Here is a 15,440-nt window from a genome sequence, read left to right on the forward strand (position 1 = left end):
TGTGTGTGTGTGTGTGTGTGTGTGTGTGTGTGTGTGTGTGTGTGTGTGTGTGTGTTTTTGTGTTCGGGGAGTGCTGACAGATGATGGCCTTTGGATGCAGGGCACATAGAAACATTTCTGACAGATGTGGGATTTGTCTCACTGCATGTCAATGAGGCCCTTGTGTCACTCCTGTGTTATTACTGCATAAGCCAATGCAAATCAACAAAATCTCTCCTTCAGCCCAGAGAGAGACAGAGAGGTTTGAGAGAGAAAAAGAGAGATAAAGAGACAGAGACAGAGGGAGAGAGAGTGATAAAGAGAGCGAGAGAAAGGGCTGATCCCTCTTCAGATAATCATGAACTCTGCTCTGTGTTTACATATGAATGTGTTTGTTCCTGTGTGTTCCTCTGTTGCCTGAAGACTATTCACCATGCACTGCCAAACATAACATTCCTCAACAGCTGATGCATGTAACTGAGACCTGCTACATCTGCCTCATCTGCCCCAGGACATCTAGTGTGTGTGTGTGTGTGTGTGTGTGTGTGTGTGTGTGTGTGTGTGTGTGTGTGTGTGTGTGTGTGTGTGTGTGTGTGTGTGTGTGTGTGTGTGTGTGTGTGTGTGTGTGTACAGTATAAACTGTGTGTGTCTATGTGTTTGTTGAGAGATGAACGTTGAGTGCTGTAACTGACAGTACTCATTGTCCCCGTAGTCCTGAGGAGAATGAGGTACATCTGGAGAAAGGGACAATGCCAAACGCGCACGCACACACGCACACACGCACACACGCACACACACACACACACACACACACACACACACACACACACACACACACACACACACACACACACACACACACACACACACACACACACACACACACACACACACACACACAACATTGTGCTCTTTTAATGAACGTGTCAGAGAACAAAGCTGATAAAAATGCAGACCATGGACCTGCCAGAAAGAGAATAAGAAATGTCCGGAAATGTGCTACTGTGCTGTGGTGCAGCATGCATAATCACCTCTCGCACACTACATGTACACTAAGCGCGCGCGCACACACACACACACACACACACACACACACACACACACACACACACACACACACACACACACACACACACACACACACACACTCTCACGCATTTCTCACACACACATATACATACCTACACGCACAAACACTGTCCTGTACATGGAGATACACACATAATGCTCATGCAGCTACAGCCTCTGTGTACACACATACAAGGACACAGACGTTTCCAAGTTTACGCAGAAAATATACTTTCCACAACACGTATTCCCTATATATATATATGATGTTCCATTTACATATACACAGTCAGACGCAGTTATACAACCGTGTCATTCCTGGGTGACTGATCTCTTCACCGCTCATCCCCTCTCTCTCGCGCTCTAACCTCACTCTTTCATTCATCCGTGTACTCTTATTCCCTTCTCTTCCCTCCCTCTTCTCCTCTTTCTTTTCCCTTCCCCTGGCTTTCTTTGTACTTCCTTTGTTTTGGTCGACACCTCCCTCCCATCTGCTTTTCTTTTTCCATCCCTGCTTTCCTAATTGAAGCATTTTCATTGTTAGTCTGCACATGTTGTTTACGAAGCATGTGACAAGTAAAATGTGATTTGATTCGAATTTCTGTCCTCTCTCATGTTCTCTCTCTCTCTCTCTCTCTCTCTCTCTCTCTCTCTCCCTCAACCTCAATCAATATTTTCTCCCCTTATCTCAGTTTTTCTCCCAGTTTTCTGTCCTTGCCTCTCTCTCTCTCACACTCTGTCACTTCTTGTCTCTCTTCGGTGACTTGTGTTATCAGCGGTTTTTCTCTGGCCTTATCACTAATGACTTGGTTTTTGTTCTACCTCAGAGAAGGTCTCAAATTTTACCACCAGGGGGCAGAAGCATCACACTCAATGGCTCACAGGAGAGGCGATCGTTTCAGGGAGTGAATACTCGTCTACTTAACATAGTGTACACAATATTCCAGAAGTCCCCCCAAAGATAGTAAAACAAGGAACATTCTGACAAGGATGAAGGCTATTTTAGGCTTAGGTTTAAGTTTAGGGTTATTTTTTTTACATTTTAGTCATTTAGCAGACGCTCCTATCCAGAGCGACTTATAGTAGTGAATGCATACATTTCATACCATACATTTTTTTTCCTGTGCTGGCCCCCCGTGGGAATCGAACCCGCAACCCTGGCGTTGCAAACACCATGCTCTACCAACTGAGCTACAGGGAAGGCTGTGGTTAGGCTTAGGATTAGGGGTTCGGGGTTAAGCTTAAGGTTAGGGTTAAGTTAAGGGTTATGTTAAGGGTTAGGTTTAGGTATAAGGTTAGGGGTTATGGAAAATAAAATCAATTGTTATTTCCCCACAAGGATAGTAAAACAAACATGGTGTGTACAGATACCGGCATGTAGGAGGCTGTCACTCAGCTGTAATTAGAGGGTAGTCTCCTACTGTCCTCCAGTACCATCTGAATGTACCCAACCAGCAGTCTGGGTTTTTGTGTGCCTGTGTGTGTTTTAGCTTGTTTGATCTGACTGTTTGAATCTGTTCCTGCATATATTAATGATGATGTGTTTTTGGTGTGTAGTGTATGAATGCAAGTGTGTATATTCTTGTTCGGTGAATGTGTATGGGATTCTCTGTGCTTTTGTCTGTTTCTTATGTGTACATTAGTTACTGTGTCTGTGATATTCTGATTGTGTATGTGGCGTGATGCTCTCTCTCTCTGTGTGTGTGGTGTGTTTCTCTCTGTGTGTGAGTGTGTGTGTGTGTGTTTGTGTGGTGTGTTTGAGCTCGCTGCCTGCCTCTCTGCTGGATTCTTCTCTCTGAAGCTATGTGTGATGTAGAGGGGATCACGTAGAGCCTGGGGGTAGGTTAGCACACTGTAAACAATGAATCTGTGACAGAACCCTGGCCCTTACATCTCCTCTCCAGCAGGCTCTTTAGACAGGGCTAGGGGACACACACACACAAGGGCCACTAGGGGCCACCTTAGGGACTCGCCCTCTGACCGCCCCCCCTCTGTTTCCCCAGGGGCCGGCGCTGTGTGAGAGGAGGAAGAGGAGGTGCAGGGGGAAGAGGAAGAGAAGGAGGACGTGTGTGCAGTCATGACATTGACCCTCATCCCATAGAGCATCCTGCTCACATCAAGACTGACCAGAAAGGAGAAGGACAGACAGGACAAGAAGGTAAGACTGGTTCTATTTCATTGTCTCCTCCTTTTTGAAGACACCTCTCCTCTCTTTCCTTTCAAATATATATTTTTTACCCCCCCTCTCTCTCCCTGCCTCTCTTTCTCCCTGTCTATCTCTCAGGATGAAGCTGTGGGGGAGGTCAGCTTGGCCTTTGCAGGTGGCCCTCCTTGTTGCCGTGGTGATGTTCTGTGGTCGCCAGGTGTCTGCTGGCAGCCGTAACCATCGGGGACAAACAGGTACAATAGGCCCTGCTCTCGCCCTAAACCCCACATGAGGTTAATTAGGTTTTCACTGATGCCACATGTGTGCTATGAGTCTGTCATTAAGCATGCCTCCTCAGTGACACTTCATTTGTCCCCATGACAGCACACTGGGATCTAGGACCTGTTTTTGAGGCTTGCGTACTAACACCACTTCATTGGATAACACAGCCAACAGCAAAATAGCATTTTAACTGTCATCTGCCAACTATCAGAAATGAGTGAGTTTGTGATCTGAGATCCATTCAGGGTAGATAGATGGTGAGGCTATAATTCCTACACCATTTCCCTTTGCTTGACTCATAGACGGTTTAGTGCTACTGTAGGACATACATGTATAGGCGTGCAGTGATGCCTGCCTTAGTAGGAGAGTGTGAAAACTGGCCCAGTAATAAGTATATTAATATGCATGACTTAAACTGGCCCAGTAATATGTTCTCCTCCCAGAACTGACCCCACCCACCCTATTTCCATTATCACTCCCCTCAGAGAGAGACCCTGGCCAGGGCTAAAACATGTCCGCCACCCAACACTAATTGACACCCACAAGCTAAGGCGCTGTGATTTGCATAATTCATTACCATGGTTCCCCTCGTGGCCACAAAAGTGACCAACACAACCCCATCAATATTTCAGAATGCCAGGGGGTCGCCATGGGGACAGTAATGCTGAGTCATAGCCTCCCGCGGCATGCCCGGGCCCAGTTCCCTCCTAGCACCCTACACCTCCCCCAGGGTCACTGTTTCTCACTTAATTAGGACTATTTCCTTAATTATCCCTTGCCATTTTTTCTCTCTTCCTCAAGTTTTTGCCTGGGATCCAAGGTAACCTTTAGCTGGCACAGAAATGCCACCAGCATCCAGTGCTGGTGACTGATGCAGGCGTTGGCGAGGCAGTGTTTTTGGCGGCAGGGCGAGCACAGCGCTAATTGCAGTCCCAGTCTGTTGTGAAGGTCAGCTGGGGTCTTCTCTCCCCTCTGAATTCGCACGTTGCTTTTCTTTCCCCAACAACAGCAGCCAGAATACTCAGTTCCTACACTGCAGCAATTCGTTAGAGCTTTTCTACTAATTGGGGAAAGTTTAGGACTTGTTTGCTGTAATGCTGCATGTTATACAGCAAGGCATTTTAAGGGAGAAAAATAATTGGTCTGGCCTACAGCAAATAGTATTTTCACTGTCATCTGCAATGCATTTGTTTTCCTCTGTTTTTCACTTAGTTTCACTGTTCCGTTATTTATAGTATTATACACTGTGCCGTTTGTTCTGGTTCCATGTCCTGTCCTATCACATGTGGCCACATGGTGGCTCCGGAGGTGAAAAAATACCTCACTGAAGTGATGCTGTTTTTTTCCCTTAGGCTCATTTACACAATGTCATCCACAGTGGCACTCTGTCACTTTGAAGGTGCTCACCAGGAAACAGTAACACACAGAAAGGAGAGACTGAATCTCTTCCAACCATAGAGGGATGCTTTGACTGACACTTGTCAGGAAGAATAGATAGGAAACATAACAGCAGCTTTTTCTCTTGTTTCCTGTTAATGTTCGCAGGGCCATGAAAGACAGTCGTTTGGGGGCAGAATAGTTTTAATATTTTGTCTGTATAATGTCCCAGGATCCATGTGTACATTCACCATAACTCACAAATAAAACCATGATCTGTGAATATGTCAAAATATTTATTTAAAATAAAAAAATGAAATATCACATTTACAGTATTCAGACCCTTTAATTCAGTACTTTGTTGAACCACCTTTGGCAGCGATTACAGCCTTGAGTCTTCTTGGGTATGACGCTACAATCTTGGCGCACCTGTATTTGGGGAGATTCTCCCATTCTTCTCCGCAGATCCTCTCAAGCTCTGTCAGGTTGGATGGGGAGCGTCGCTGCACAGCTATTTTCAGGTCTCTCCGGACATGTTCGATCGGATACAAGTCTGGGCTCTGGCTGGGCCACTCAAGGACATTCAGAGACTTGTCACAAAGCCACTCCTGCGTTGTTTTGGCTGTGTGCTTAGGGTCGTTGTCCTGTTGGAAGGTGAACCTTCACCCCCAGTCTGAGGTTCTGAGCGCTCTGGAGCAGGTTTTCATCAAGGATCTCTCTGTACTTTGCTCCGTTAATATTTTCTTCGATCCTGACTAGTCACCCAGTCCCTGCCACTGAAAAACATCCCTGCAGCATGATCCTGCCACCACCACACTTCACCGTAGGGATGGTGCCAGGTTTCTTCCAGACGTGATGCTTGGCATTCAGGCCAAAGAGTTCAATCTTGGTTTCATCAGACCAGAGAAACCTGTTTCTCATGGTCTGAGAGTCCTTTAGGTGTCTTTGGGAAAACTCCAAGCAGGCTTTCATTGGCCTTTTACTGAGGAGTGGCTTCTGTCTGGTCACTCTACCATGAAGGCCTGATTGGCGGTGCTGCAGAGATGGTTGTCCTTCTGAAAGGTTTTCCCATCTCCACAGAGGAACTCTGGAGTTCTGTCAGAGTGACAATCGGGTTCTTTGTCACCTCTCTGACCAATGCCCTTCTGTCACGTCCTGACCAGCAGAGGGAGTAATTGTATTAGTGTTGGTCAGGGCGTGGCAGAGGTCTTTGTGTTTTGGTATGTGTGTCTACGTTCTGTCTAGCTTTGGTTTTCTATGTAGAGTTAATTGGGGTGGGACTCCCAATTGAAGGCAGGTGTGTTGAGTTGCCTTTGATTGGGAGTCCTATATTAGTAGGGTGTGTTTGTCTGTGTGTTTGTGGGTAATTGTTTCTGTTCAGTGTGATATGCTGTCAGTACTGTTTAGCTGTCGGTATTTTCTTGTTTTTGTAGTGTTCCAGTGATCGTTTTGAATTAAAATTATGAACACTAACTCCATTGCACCTTGGTCCACTTCTCTCCATGACGACAGTTGTGACAGAATTACCCACCACCAAAGGACCAAGCAGCGGAGGAAAGAGGAAGAAGGATGGACGTGGGCGGAGATAAGGATGAGCGTTTCCAGGGCTATGGAAGAGTTAAGTAAACTCGAGAGGCAGCCCCAATAATTTTTTTGGGGGGGGCACAAGGGCAGTTTTGTGGGGCAGGAATGGAGCCCCAGGCCAGCTCCCCGCACTAGCCCTGAGGTGCGTGTCTCCAGGCTGGCACGTCCAGTACCAGCCGCACGCATCAGGTGTCTAGTGTGTCAGCCCAGCCTCGCCAGTCAGGAGTCGCCAGAGCTACCCGCCAGTCAGAAGTCGCCAGAGCTGCCCGCCAGTCAGGAGTCGCCAGAGCTGCCCGCCAGTCAGGAGTCGCCAGAGCTGCCCGCCAGTCAGGAGTCGCCAGAGCTGCCCGCCAGTCAGGAGTCGCCAGAGCTGCCCGCCAGTCAGGAGTCGCCAGAGCCGCCCGCCAGTCAGGAGTCGCCAGAGCCGCCCGCCAGTCAGGAGTCGCCAGAGCCGCCCGCCAGTCAGGAGTCGCCAGAGCCGCCCGCTAGTCAGGAGCTGCCAGAGTGGCCCGTCTGCCCGGAGATGCCAGAGTGGCCCGACTGCCCGGAGATGCCGGAGTGGCCCGACTGCCCGGATCTGCCGGAGTGGCCCGACTGCCCGGATCTGCCGGAGTGGCCCGACTGCCCGGATCTGCCGGAGTGGCCCGACTGCCCGGATCTGCCGGAGTGGCCCGACTGTCTTCCGGCCCAGCCCGAGTGGCCCGCCTGTCCTCCGGCCCAGCCCGAGTGGCCCGCCTGTCCTCCGGCCCAGCCCGAGTGGCCCGTCTGCCAGGGTCAGCTCCAGTGGCCCGTCTGCCCGGCGCAGCTATCGGCGCCACCGAAGTGGACGACGCCGAAGGTGGAGCGAGGTTCACGTCCCGCACCTGAGCCACCTCCAGGATAGGTGGGTTGGGGGAGGGAGGGTGTAGCACAGTGCCGTCGTTGACGGCAGCCACCCTCCCTTCCCTCCCTTATTGTTTAGGGGATATTGTTTATTGGTTTTGTTGGGGTATTGGGGATTTTTTGTGTTTTCTTTTTTTAAGGTGCATTCCGGGGTCTGCACCTTTAGGGGGGGGGGGTACTGTCATGTCCTGACCAGCAGAGGGAGTAATTGTATTAGTGTTGGTCAGGGCGTGGCAGAGGTCTTTGTGTTTTGGTAGGTGTGTCTACGTTCTGTCTAGCTTTGGTTTTCTATGTAGAGTTAATTGGGGTGGGACTCCCAATTGAAGGCAGGTGTGTTGAGTTGCCTTTGATTGGGAGTCCTATATTAGTAGGGTGTGTTTGTCTGTGTGTTTGTGGGTAATTGTTTCTGTTCAGTGTGATATGCTGTCAGTACTGTTTAGCTGTCGGTATTTTCTTGTTTTTGTTGTGTTCCAGTGATCGTTTTGAATTAAAATTATGAACACTAACTCCGCTGCACCTTGGTCCACTTCTCTCCATGACGACAGTTGTGACACCTTCTCCCCCGATTGCTCAATTTGGCCGCGCGGCCAGCTTTAGGAAGATTCTTGGTGGTTCCAAACTTCTCCCACTGTGTTCTTGGGGACCTTCAATGCTGCAGAAATGGTTTGGTACACTTCTCCAGATCTGTGCTTCGACACAATCCTGTCTCGGAGCTCTACGGACAATTCCTTCAACCTCATGGATTGGTTTTTGCTTTGACATGCACTGTCAACTGTGGGACCTTATATAGACAGGTGTGTGCTTTCCAGATCATGTCCAATCTATTTAGTTTACCACCTGAAGGATTCCTATCAAGGATGATCAATGGAAACAGGATGCACCTAAGCTAAATTTCGAGTCTCATAGGAAAGGGTCTGAATACTTATGTAAATGTAATATTTCGTTTTTTATTTGTAATACATTTGCAAACATTTCTATAAACCTGTTTTTGCTTTGTCATTATGGGATATTGTGTGTAGATTGATGAGGGAAAAAAGATTTAATCAATTTTAGAATGAGGCTGTAACATAACAAAATGTGGAATATTCAGGTGGTCTGAATACTTTCCGAATGCACAACTTTGCTCTTTTTTATATGAGAAATGTATTCTGAAAGTAATCCAATTAGCGTTTAGGCATGGGCATAGCACTATTACAGCAACCACTTCAGCTGTTTAAGATCTTGTCAATGCTTTAGACACTAAAATCAAATGTGCTGCTTTGTTTGTGGACCTGTCAAAAGCTTTTGATACTGTTGCACCATGTTGTTTTATTGAATAAGTTGTCCTCGATAGGCCTGAGTTCTGACGCCTGTTCATGGTTTCAAGATTATCTTAGTAACAGAACAAAGGCCATCGTGACTGAAATACTTCCAAATTTTTTGAAGTATTTTAAGGTGTTCCGCAGGGGTCACTTATGAGGACCTGTTCTTTTCACTATTCATATAAATGCTATACGTCAATCCGTTAAAAAATAAAATGTAATCTATTTGCGGATGATACTATTATGTATGCAATTGCCCCGACTGCTGACCTGGCTGTGACAAGGCTACAGTCCCATTTTGCAGTTGTGCAGGAAGCCCTTACTTATTTAACACTCATACTTAATATGGGCAAAACTAAATACATGTTGTTTTCAAGTTCTCTGAAGATTGTCTCAGATGGATTACATCTTTACTCATCAGATGGTTCTATAATCAAAAAAGTCCCTACCTTGGTATTTGGATTGACAACGAGTTATTGTTTAAAAAACATATGACTAAGCTTGTTAAGAAACTAAGATTTAATGTGTTTCTTTTTTTTCAGAAACAGATCTTGTCTCCTTCTATTCAGCAGGAAGCAGATTGTGCATTCAACCTTTCTACCTGTTCTTGATTATGGTGATACTATATCTGACCACCTGCCTTGATTCGGTTTTATGTACATTGGATAAAATCAGAAACACAGAGCTTTAAAATTGTATATCTGCATTTGAGGAACAATGGGAAAGTAATTCTGCTTTGAAAGTTGATAAACTTGTAACCTCACTTTTGAGAAAATGACCTTTGAATGTTTTGGTACCTACTGGAGAGCTCTTCTTTGTCTACACCCATTCAGCATCGTTCACACCCTCCTAAACTTTAGCCCCACCCTTCTCTTTGAGGGATAATCCAAGCATTCTGTACTAACAACAGCAGTCAAGCACCCAAGCTAACTAGCTAATTTGCTAGCTACTTACAGACTCAAATGAGAGAACAGCTCACTGACCATTACTTGCCCTAGCAGAGCTGGTTGTTATCCAGAGCGTTGGTGACTACAACTGTGCTGCTGGCAACATTTTATGCATATTCGTAAATTCGTCAGTTATTCTTTGCTCTGGCACACTCAGATGAGAGTGCTCTGAAATTGGAGTAGATAGCCAGAGCGAATTTACCAGCTATGTCTATCAACAGTTGTCACAGAGACATTCTACTGAAGGGTGTGTTCATCAATTAAATCTGAGCGCCAGAGTGCGCTCTAGGCATTCATAAATTCAGAGCGTTGTCAGATTGTCCGTTCGTAAATTCAGAGCGTTTTGCTCTCGGAGAGTTCAGAGCGCACACTGGATGCTCTGGCCGAGGTGTAGGGTTGATCCGAGCGGTCTGACCTCAAATCAAATCAAATGGTTAGCAGATGTTATTGTGAGTGTAGCGAAATGCTTGTGCTTCTAGTTCCGACAGTGCAGCAATATCTAACAAGTAATATCTAACAATTCCCCAACAAATATCCAATACACACATATCTAAGTAAAGGAATGGAATAAGAATATATAAATATATGGATGAGCAATGTCGAGCGGCATAGGCTAAGATGCAATAGATAGTATAGAATGCAGTATATACATATGAGATGAGTAATGCAAGATATGTAAACATTATTAAAGTGGCATTATTAAAGTGACTAATGTTCCATTTATTAAAGTGGCCCATGATTTCAAGTCTGAATGTAGGCAGCAGTCTCTCTGTGCTAGTGATGGCTGTTTAACAGTCTAATGGCATTGAGATAGAATCTGTTTTTCAATCTCTCTGTCCAAGCTTTGATAAACTTGTACTGACCTCGCCTTCTGGATGGTAGCGAGGTGAACAGGCAGTGGCTCGGGTGGTTGTTGTCCTTGATGATCTTTTTGGCCTTCCTGTGATATTGGGTGCTGTAGGTGTCCTGGAGGGCAGGTAGTTTGCCCCCGGTGAGGCGTTGCACAGACCGCACCACCCTCTGGAGAGCCCTGCAGTTGTGGGCGGTGCAGTTGAGGTACCACGCGGTGACACAGCCCGACAGGGTGCTCTCAATTGTGCATCTGTAAAAGTTTGTGAGGGTTTTAGGTGACAAGCCAAATTTCTTCAGCCTCTGTTATCCAGAGCGTTAGTGACTGTAACTGTGCTGCTGGCAATATTTTAACACTGGTCATATTCAACGGGTGTTGAGCATTCATAAATTTGTCAGTTATTCTGCGCTCTGGCACACTCAGACGAGAGTGCTCGGAAATCAGAGTAGATTGCCAGACTGAATTTACGAATGCACCCGAAATGGTTACTTGCATTATGGAGTCTTTTTTAAAGACATGTAGCTAACTAGCTAGGTAAACAATGAACCATAATCCCACCTCATGATGTTACTATCCTGCATGAATCTGCAGGTAGCTAACTAGCCAGGTTCAATTTTAGCTAGCTAACATTAGGCTATAACTAGCAAAGCAAATGGCTCTGAGATACAAATAATAAGATCATCCATGTAACATTAGCTAGTGAACCAGCCAGCCAGCTAACGTTAGCTAGCTAGCTAACAGTACACTTCAACTTGAAATGAAAATGACTTTCTGTCAAATTAGAAACATGTAATATCTGAAAATGTATCTAGCTAGACTATCTTACCCGTGCTCTGAAATCAGAGTAAATAGCCAGAGCGAATTTACCAGCTACGTCTATCAACAGTTGACGCAGTGACATTCTATTGAAATGGTTACTTGCATAGTGGAGTCTTTTGTTAAGACATGTAGTTAGCTAGCTAAACAATGAACCATAATCCCAACTCATGACGTTACTACCATGCATGAATCTGCAGATAGCTAACCAGGCAGGTTCAATGTTAGCTAGCTAACATTAGGCTATAACTAGCAATGCAAATGTCTCTGAGATAATGTTAGCTAGCAAGCCAGCCAGCTAACATTAGCTAGCTAACAGTACACTTTAACTTGAATTGAAATCACTTTCTGTCAATTTGAAATGTGTAATATCTGAAAATGTAGCTAGCTAGACTATCTTACCAGTGAATGGACATGTCTCCCTGTCACGGATGCCATGGTTGCCCTTAGGTTGAAGATGTAATCCGGAGACAGGTGTTTCCTCCATCTCCTTAGCTATCATACTCAAGTTCCACTGATTTCAGAACCCGGTCATCAAGAAACACTTATGCAGTTTTACTATGCGATACATTAAAAAAAGCAGCGTTAGACAGGATTACCTATACATACTGTCCAGCTCAAATACACAGAAATGTGCTATATGGCAGACGAATCCGAACTCATCTCATGGCCCACTCATTACCTCAGCCAATCATGGCTAGCGGGAAGGTTGCTGCCTTTTTCTGTGGCTTAACCAACTAGGCTGGTAATTAAACCATTTATTTCATATTTACATATGGCATACAAATTTGTTATTAAGGCACATGAATGTTCACATGTTCCAGAAGGCATTTCTGCCAAAAAACGCATTTTGATTAAACTGCTCTCCTGTGTGACCCGCGACTGCTCTCAAACTGCTCTCCTGCGTGACTGCTCTCCTGTGATTCCTGAAATGAGTCACATTTATCAAAGTGCAACTGCCTCTACTCATAAACACTTGGATGCTGTTTATCATAGCTCCCTTCGTTTTATCAAGGGAGACAATTTTATTACTCATCACTGTCTTCTTTACCAAAAGGTTGGCTGGACCTCTTTGAAGTCCCATAGATCACATCATTACGCTCTTTTTGTTTACAAAGCCCTGCTCCACAAACTTCCGACTTACCTTGCATCACTGTTAAGATTGAAAATGACAACCCCGTTCACAGGGTTGGTTATTCCTGGAGACTCCTTTGGTGTCTTGTTAGGTAAATCAGCCTTTAATTTCATTGCACCTTGCGTGTGGAATGATCTACAATACACCTGACAATAGGAGGAATTGGTGCCTCTAGGGCAGTTGTTTCCAAACGTTTATAGTCCTGTACCCTTTCAAACGTTCAACCTCCAGCTGCGTACCCCCTCTAGCACCAGGGTCAGCGCACTCTCAAATGTTGTTTTTTTGCCATCATTGTAAGCCTGCCACACACACACACACACACACACACACACACACACACACACACACACACACACACACACACACACACACACACTATACAATACATTTATTAAACATAAGAAGGAGTGTGAGTTATTGTCACAACCAGGCTCGTGGGAAGTGACAAAGAGCTCTTATAGGACCAGGGCACAAATAATAATATAATAATAATCAATAATTTAGCTCTTTATTTAGCTATCCTACATATAAAACCTTATTTGTTCATCAAAAAATTGTGAATAACTCACCACAGGTTAATGAGAAGGGTGTGCTTGAAAAGATGCACATGACTCTGCAATGTTGGGTTGTATTGGAGAGAGTCTCAGTCTTAAATCATTTTCCACACACAGTCTGTGCCTGTATTTAGTTTTCATGTTAGTGAGGGCCAAGAATCCACTCTCACATAGGTATGTGGTTGCAAAGGGCATCAGTGTCTTAACAGTGCGATTTGCCAAGGCAAGAGTGCAGCCCTATCCAGAAATCTGTCAGTGGCTTCTGAATAAATTCAACTTTCACATAAACGCTTGTTGCAATTTCGATGAGGCTCTCTTGTTCAGATATCTGTAAGTGGACTGGGGGCAGGGCATGAAAGGGATAACAAATCCAGTTGTTTGTGTCGTCCGTTTCGGGAAAGTACCTGCGTAATTGCGCACCCAGCTCACTCAGGTGCTTCGCTATATCACATTTGACATTGTCCTTAAGCTTGAGTTCATTTGCACACAAAAAATCATTGCAATTATGGAAAGACCTGTGTGTTGTCCTTGTTAATGCAGACAGAAAGAGATCCAACTTCTTAAAAGTGGAACATGAATTGCATCATTCAAATCATGAGTGTGTCCTGAAGTTGATGGGTTTATTGATCCCTGGCCACTCTCTGAAAGTCAACCTCAGAGTTTCGTCAGCAATACGTTACAACTGTGGTTTGGGAGTCACCATTGCAGAATTTTCCAGCGGAAAAAGAATTTCAAAATTCTGTAAACAATGATTAGAGATCCACACTCAGAATTGGATGCTGAAATGTACATTCCACAGTTGTAGATGTTAGGGATTTCTGAATATTTGCTCACAAATCATTCTACATTTGTTTAAATTGCTGATTTATTTAGGAGCTATGTTGAGTATGTTTATGGATCATGGATTTATTTGTGACTTATGCTGAATATATATATATATACTGCTCAAAAAAATAAAGGGAACACTTAAACAACACAATGTAACTCCAAGTCAATCACACTTCTGTGAAATCAAACTGTCCACTTAGGAAGCAACACTGATTGACAATAAATTTCACATGCTGTTGTGCAAATGGAATAGACAACAGGTGGAAATTATAGGCAATTAGCAAGACACCCCCAATAAAGGAGTGGTTCTGCAGGTGGGGACCACAGACCACTTCTCAGTTCCTATGCTTCCTGGCTGATGTTTTGGTCACTTTTGAATGCTGGCGGTGCTTTCACTCTAGTGGTAGCATGAGACGGAGTCTACAACCCACACAAGTGGCTCAGGTAGTGCAGCTCATCCAGGATGGCACATCAATGCGAGCTGTGGCAAGAAGGTTTGCTGTGTCTGTCAGCGTAGTGTCCAGAGCATGGAGTCGCTACCAGGAGACAGGCCAGTACATCAGGAGACGTGGAGGAGGCCGTAGGAGGGCAACAACCCAGCAGCAGGACCGCTACCTCCGTCTTTGTGCAAGGAGGAGCAGGAGAAGCACTGCCAGAGCCCTGCAAAATGACCTCCAGCAGGCCAGAAATGTGCATGTGTCTGCTAAAACGGTCAGAAACAGACTCCATGAGGGTGGTATGAGGGCCCGACGTCCACAGGTGGGGGTTGTGCTTACAGCCCAACACCGTGCAGGACGTTTGGCATTTGCCAGAGAACACCAAGATTGGCAAATTCGCCACTGGCGCCCTGTGCTCTTCACAGATGAAAGCATGTTCACACTGAGCACATGTGACAGACGTGACAGAGTCTGGAGACGCCGTGGAGAACGTTCTGCTGCCTGCAACATCCTCCAGCATGACTGGTTTGGCGGTGGGTCAGTCATGGTGTGGAGTGGCATTTCTTTGGGGGGCCGCACAGCCCTCCATGTGCTCGCCAGAGGTAGCCTGACTGCCATTAGGTACCGAGATGAGATCCTCAGACCCCTTGTGAGACCATATGCTGGTGCGGTTGGCCCTGGGTTTCTCCTAATGCAAGACAATGCTAGACCTCATGTGGCTGGAGTGTGTCAGCAGTTCCTGCAAGAGGAAGGCATTAATGCTATGGACTGGCCCGCCCGTTCCCCAGACCTGAATCCAATCGAGCACATCTGGGACATCATGTCTCGCTCCATCCACCAACGCCACGTTGCACTACAGACTGTCCAGGAGTTGGCGGATGCTTTAGTCCAGGTCTGGGAGGAGATCCCTCAGGAGACCATCCACCACCTCATCAGGAGCATGCCCAGGCGTTGTAGGGAGGTCATACAGGCACGTGGAGGCCACACACACTACTGAGCCTCATTTTGACTTGTTTTAAGGACATTACATCAAAGTTGGATCAGCCTGTAGTGTGGTTTTCCACTTTAATTTTGAGTGTGACTCCAAATCCAGACCTCCATGGGTTGATAAATTGGATTTCCATTGTGTATTTATGTGTGATTTTGTTGTCAGCACATTCAACTATGTAAAGAAAAAAGTATTTAATAAGATTATTTCTTTCATTCAGATCTAGGATGTGCTGTTTAAGTGTTCCCTTTATTTTTTTGAGCAGT

The 15,440-nt window shown here is 45.6% G+C and overlaps 1 protein-coding gene across 1 annotated transcript in view; it reads left to right on the top strand.

Moving 5' to 3' along the window:
- The window catches only part of LOC106583040 (chemokine-like protein TAFA-4), a 52,787-nt gene that overhangs the window by 10,126 nt on the left and 27,221 nt on the right, over positions 1-15,440 (top strand). Inside the window, exons 2-3 of the mRNA XM_014166795.3 lie at positions 3,051-3,205; positions 3,332-3,447. Of these exons, the coding sequence (XP_014022270.1) occupies positions 3,333-3,447 (115 nt within the window). The 5' untranslated portion in view covers positions 3,051-3,205; position 3,332. The remainder of the gene's footprint in view (positions 1-3,050; positions 3,206-3,331; positions 3,448-15,440) is intronic.

Source organism: Salmo salar, chromosome 22 (assembly GCF_965601325.2).
Source record: "Salmo salar chromosome 22, fSalSal1, whole genome shotgun sequence".
In the NCBI taxonomy this organism is placed as follows: Eukaryota; Metazoa; Chordata; class Actinopteri; order Salmoniformes; family Salmonidae; genus Salmo; species Salmo salar.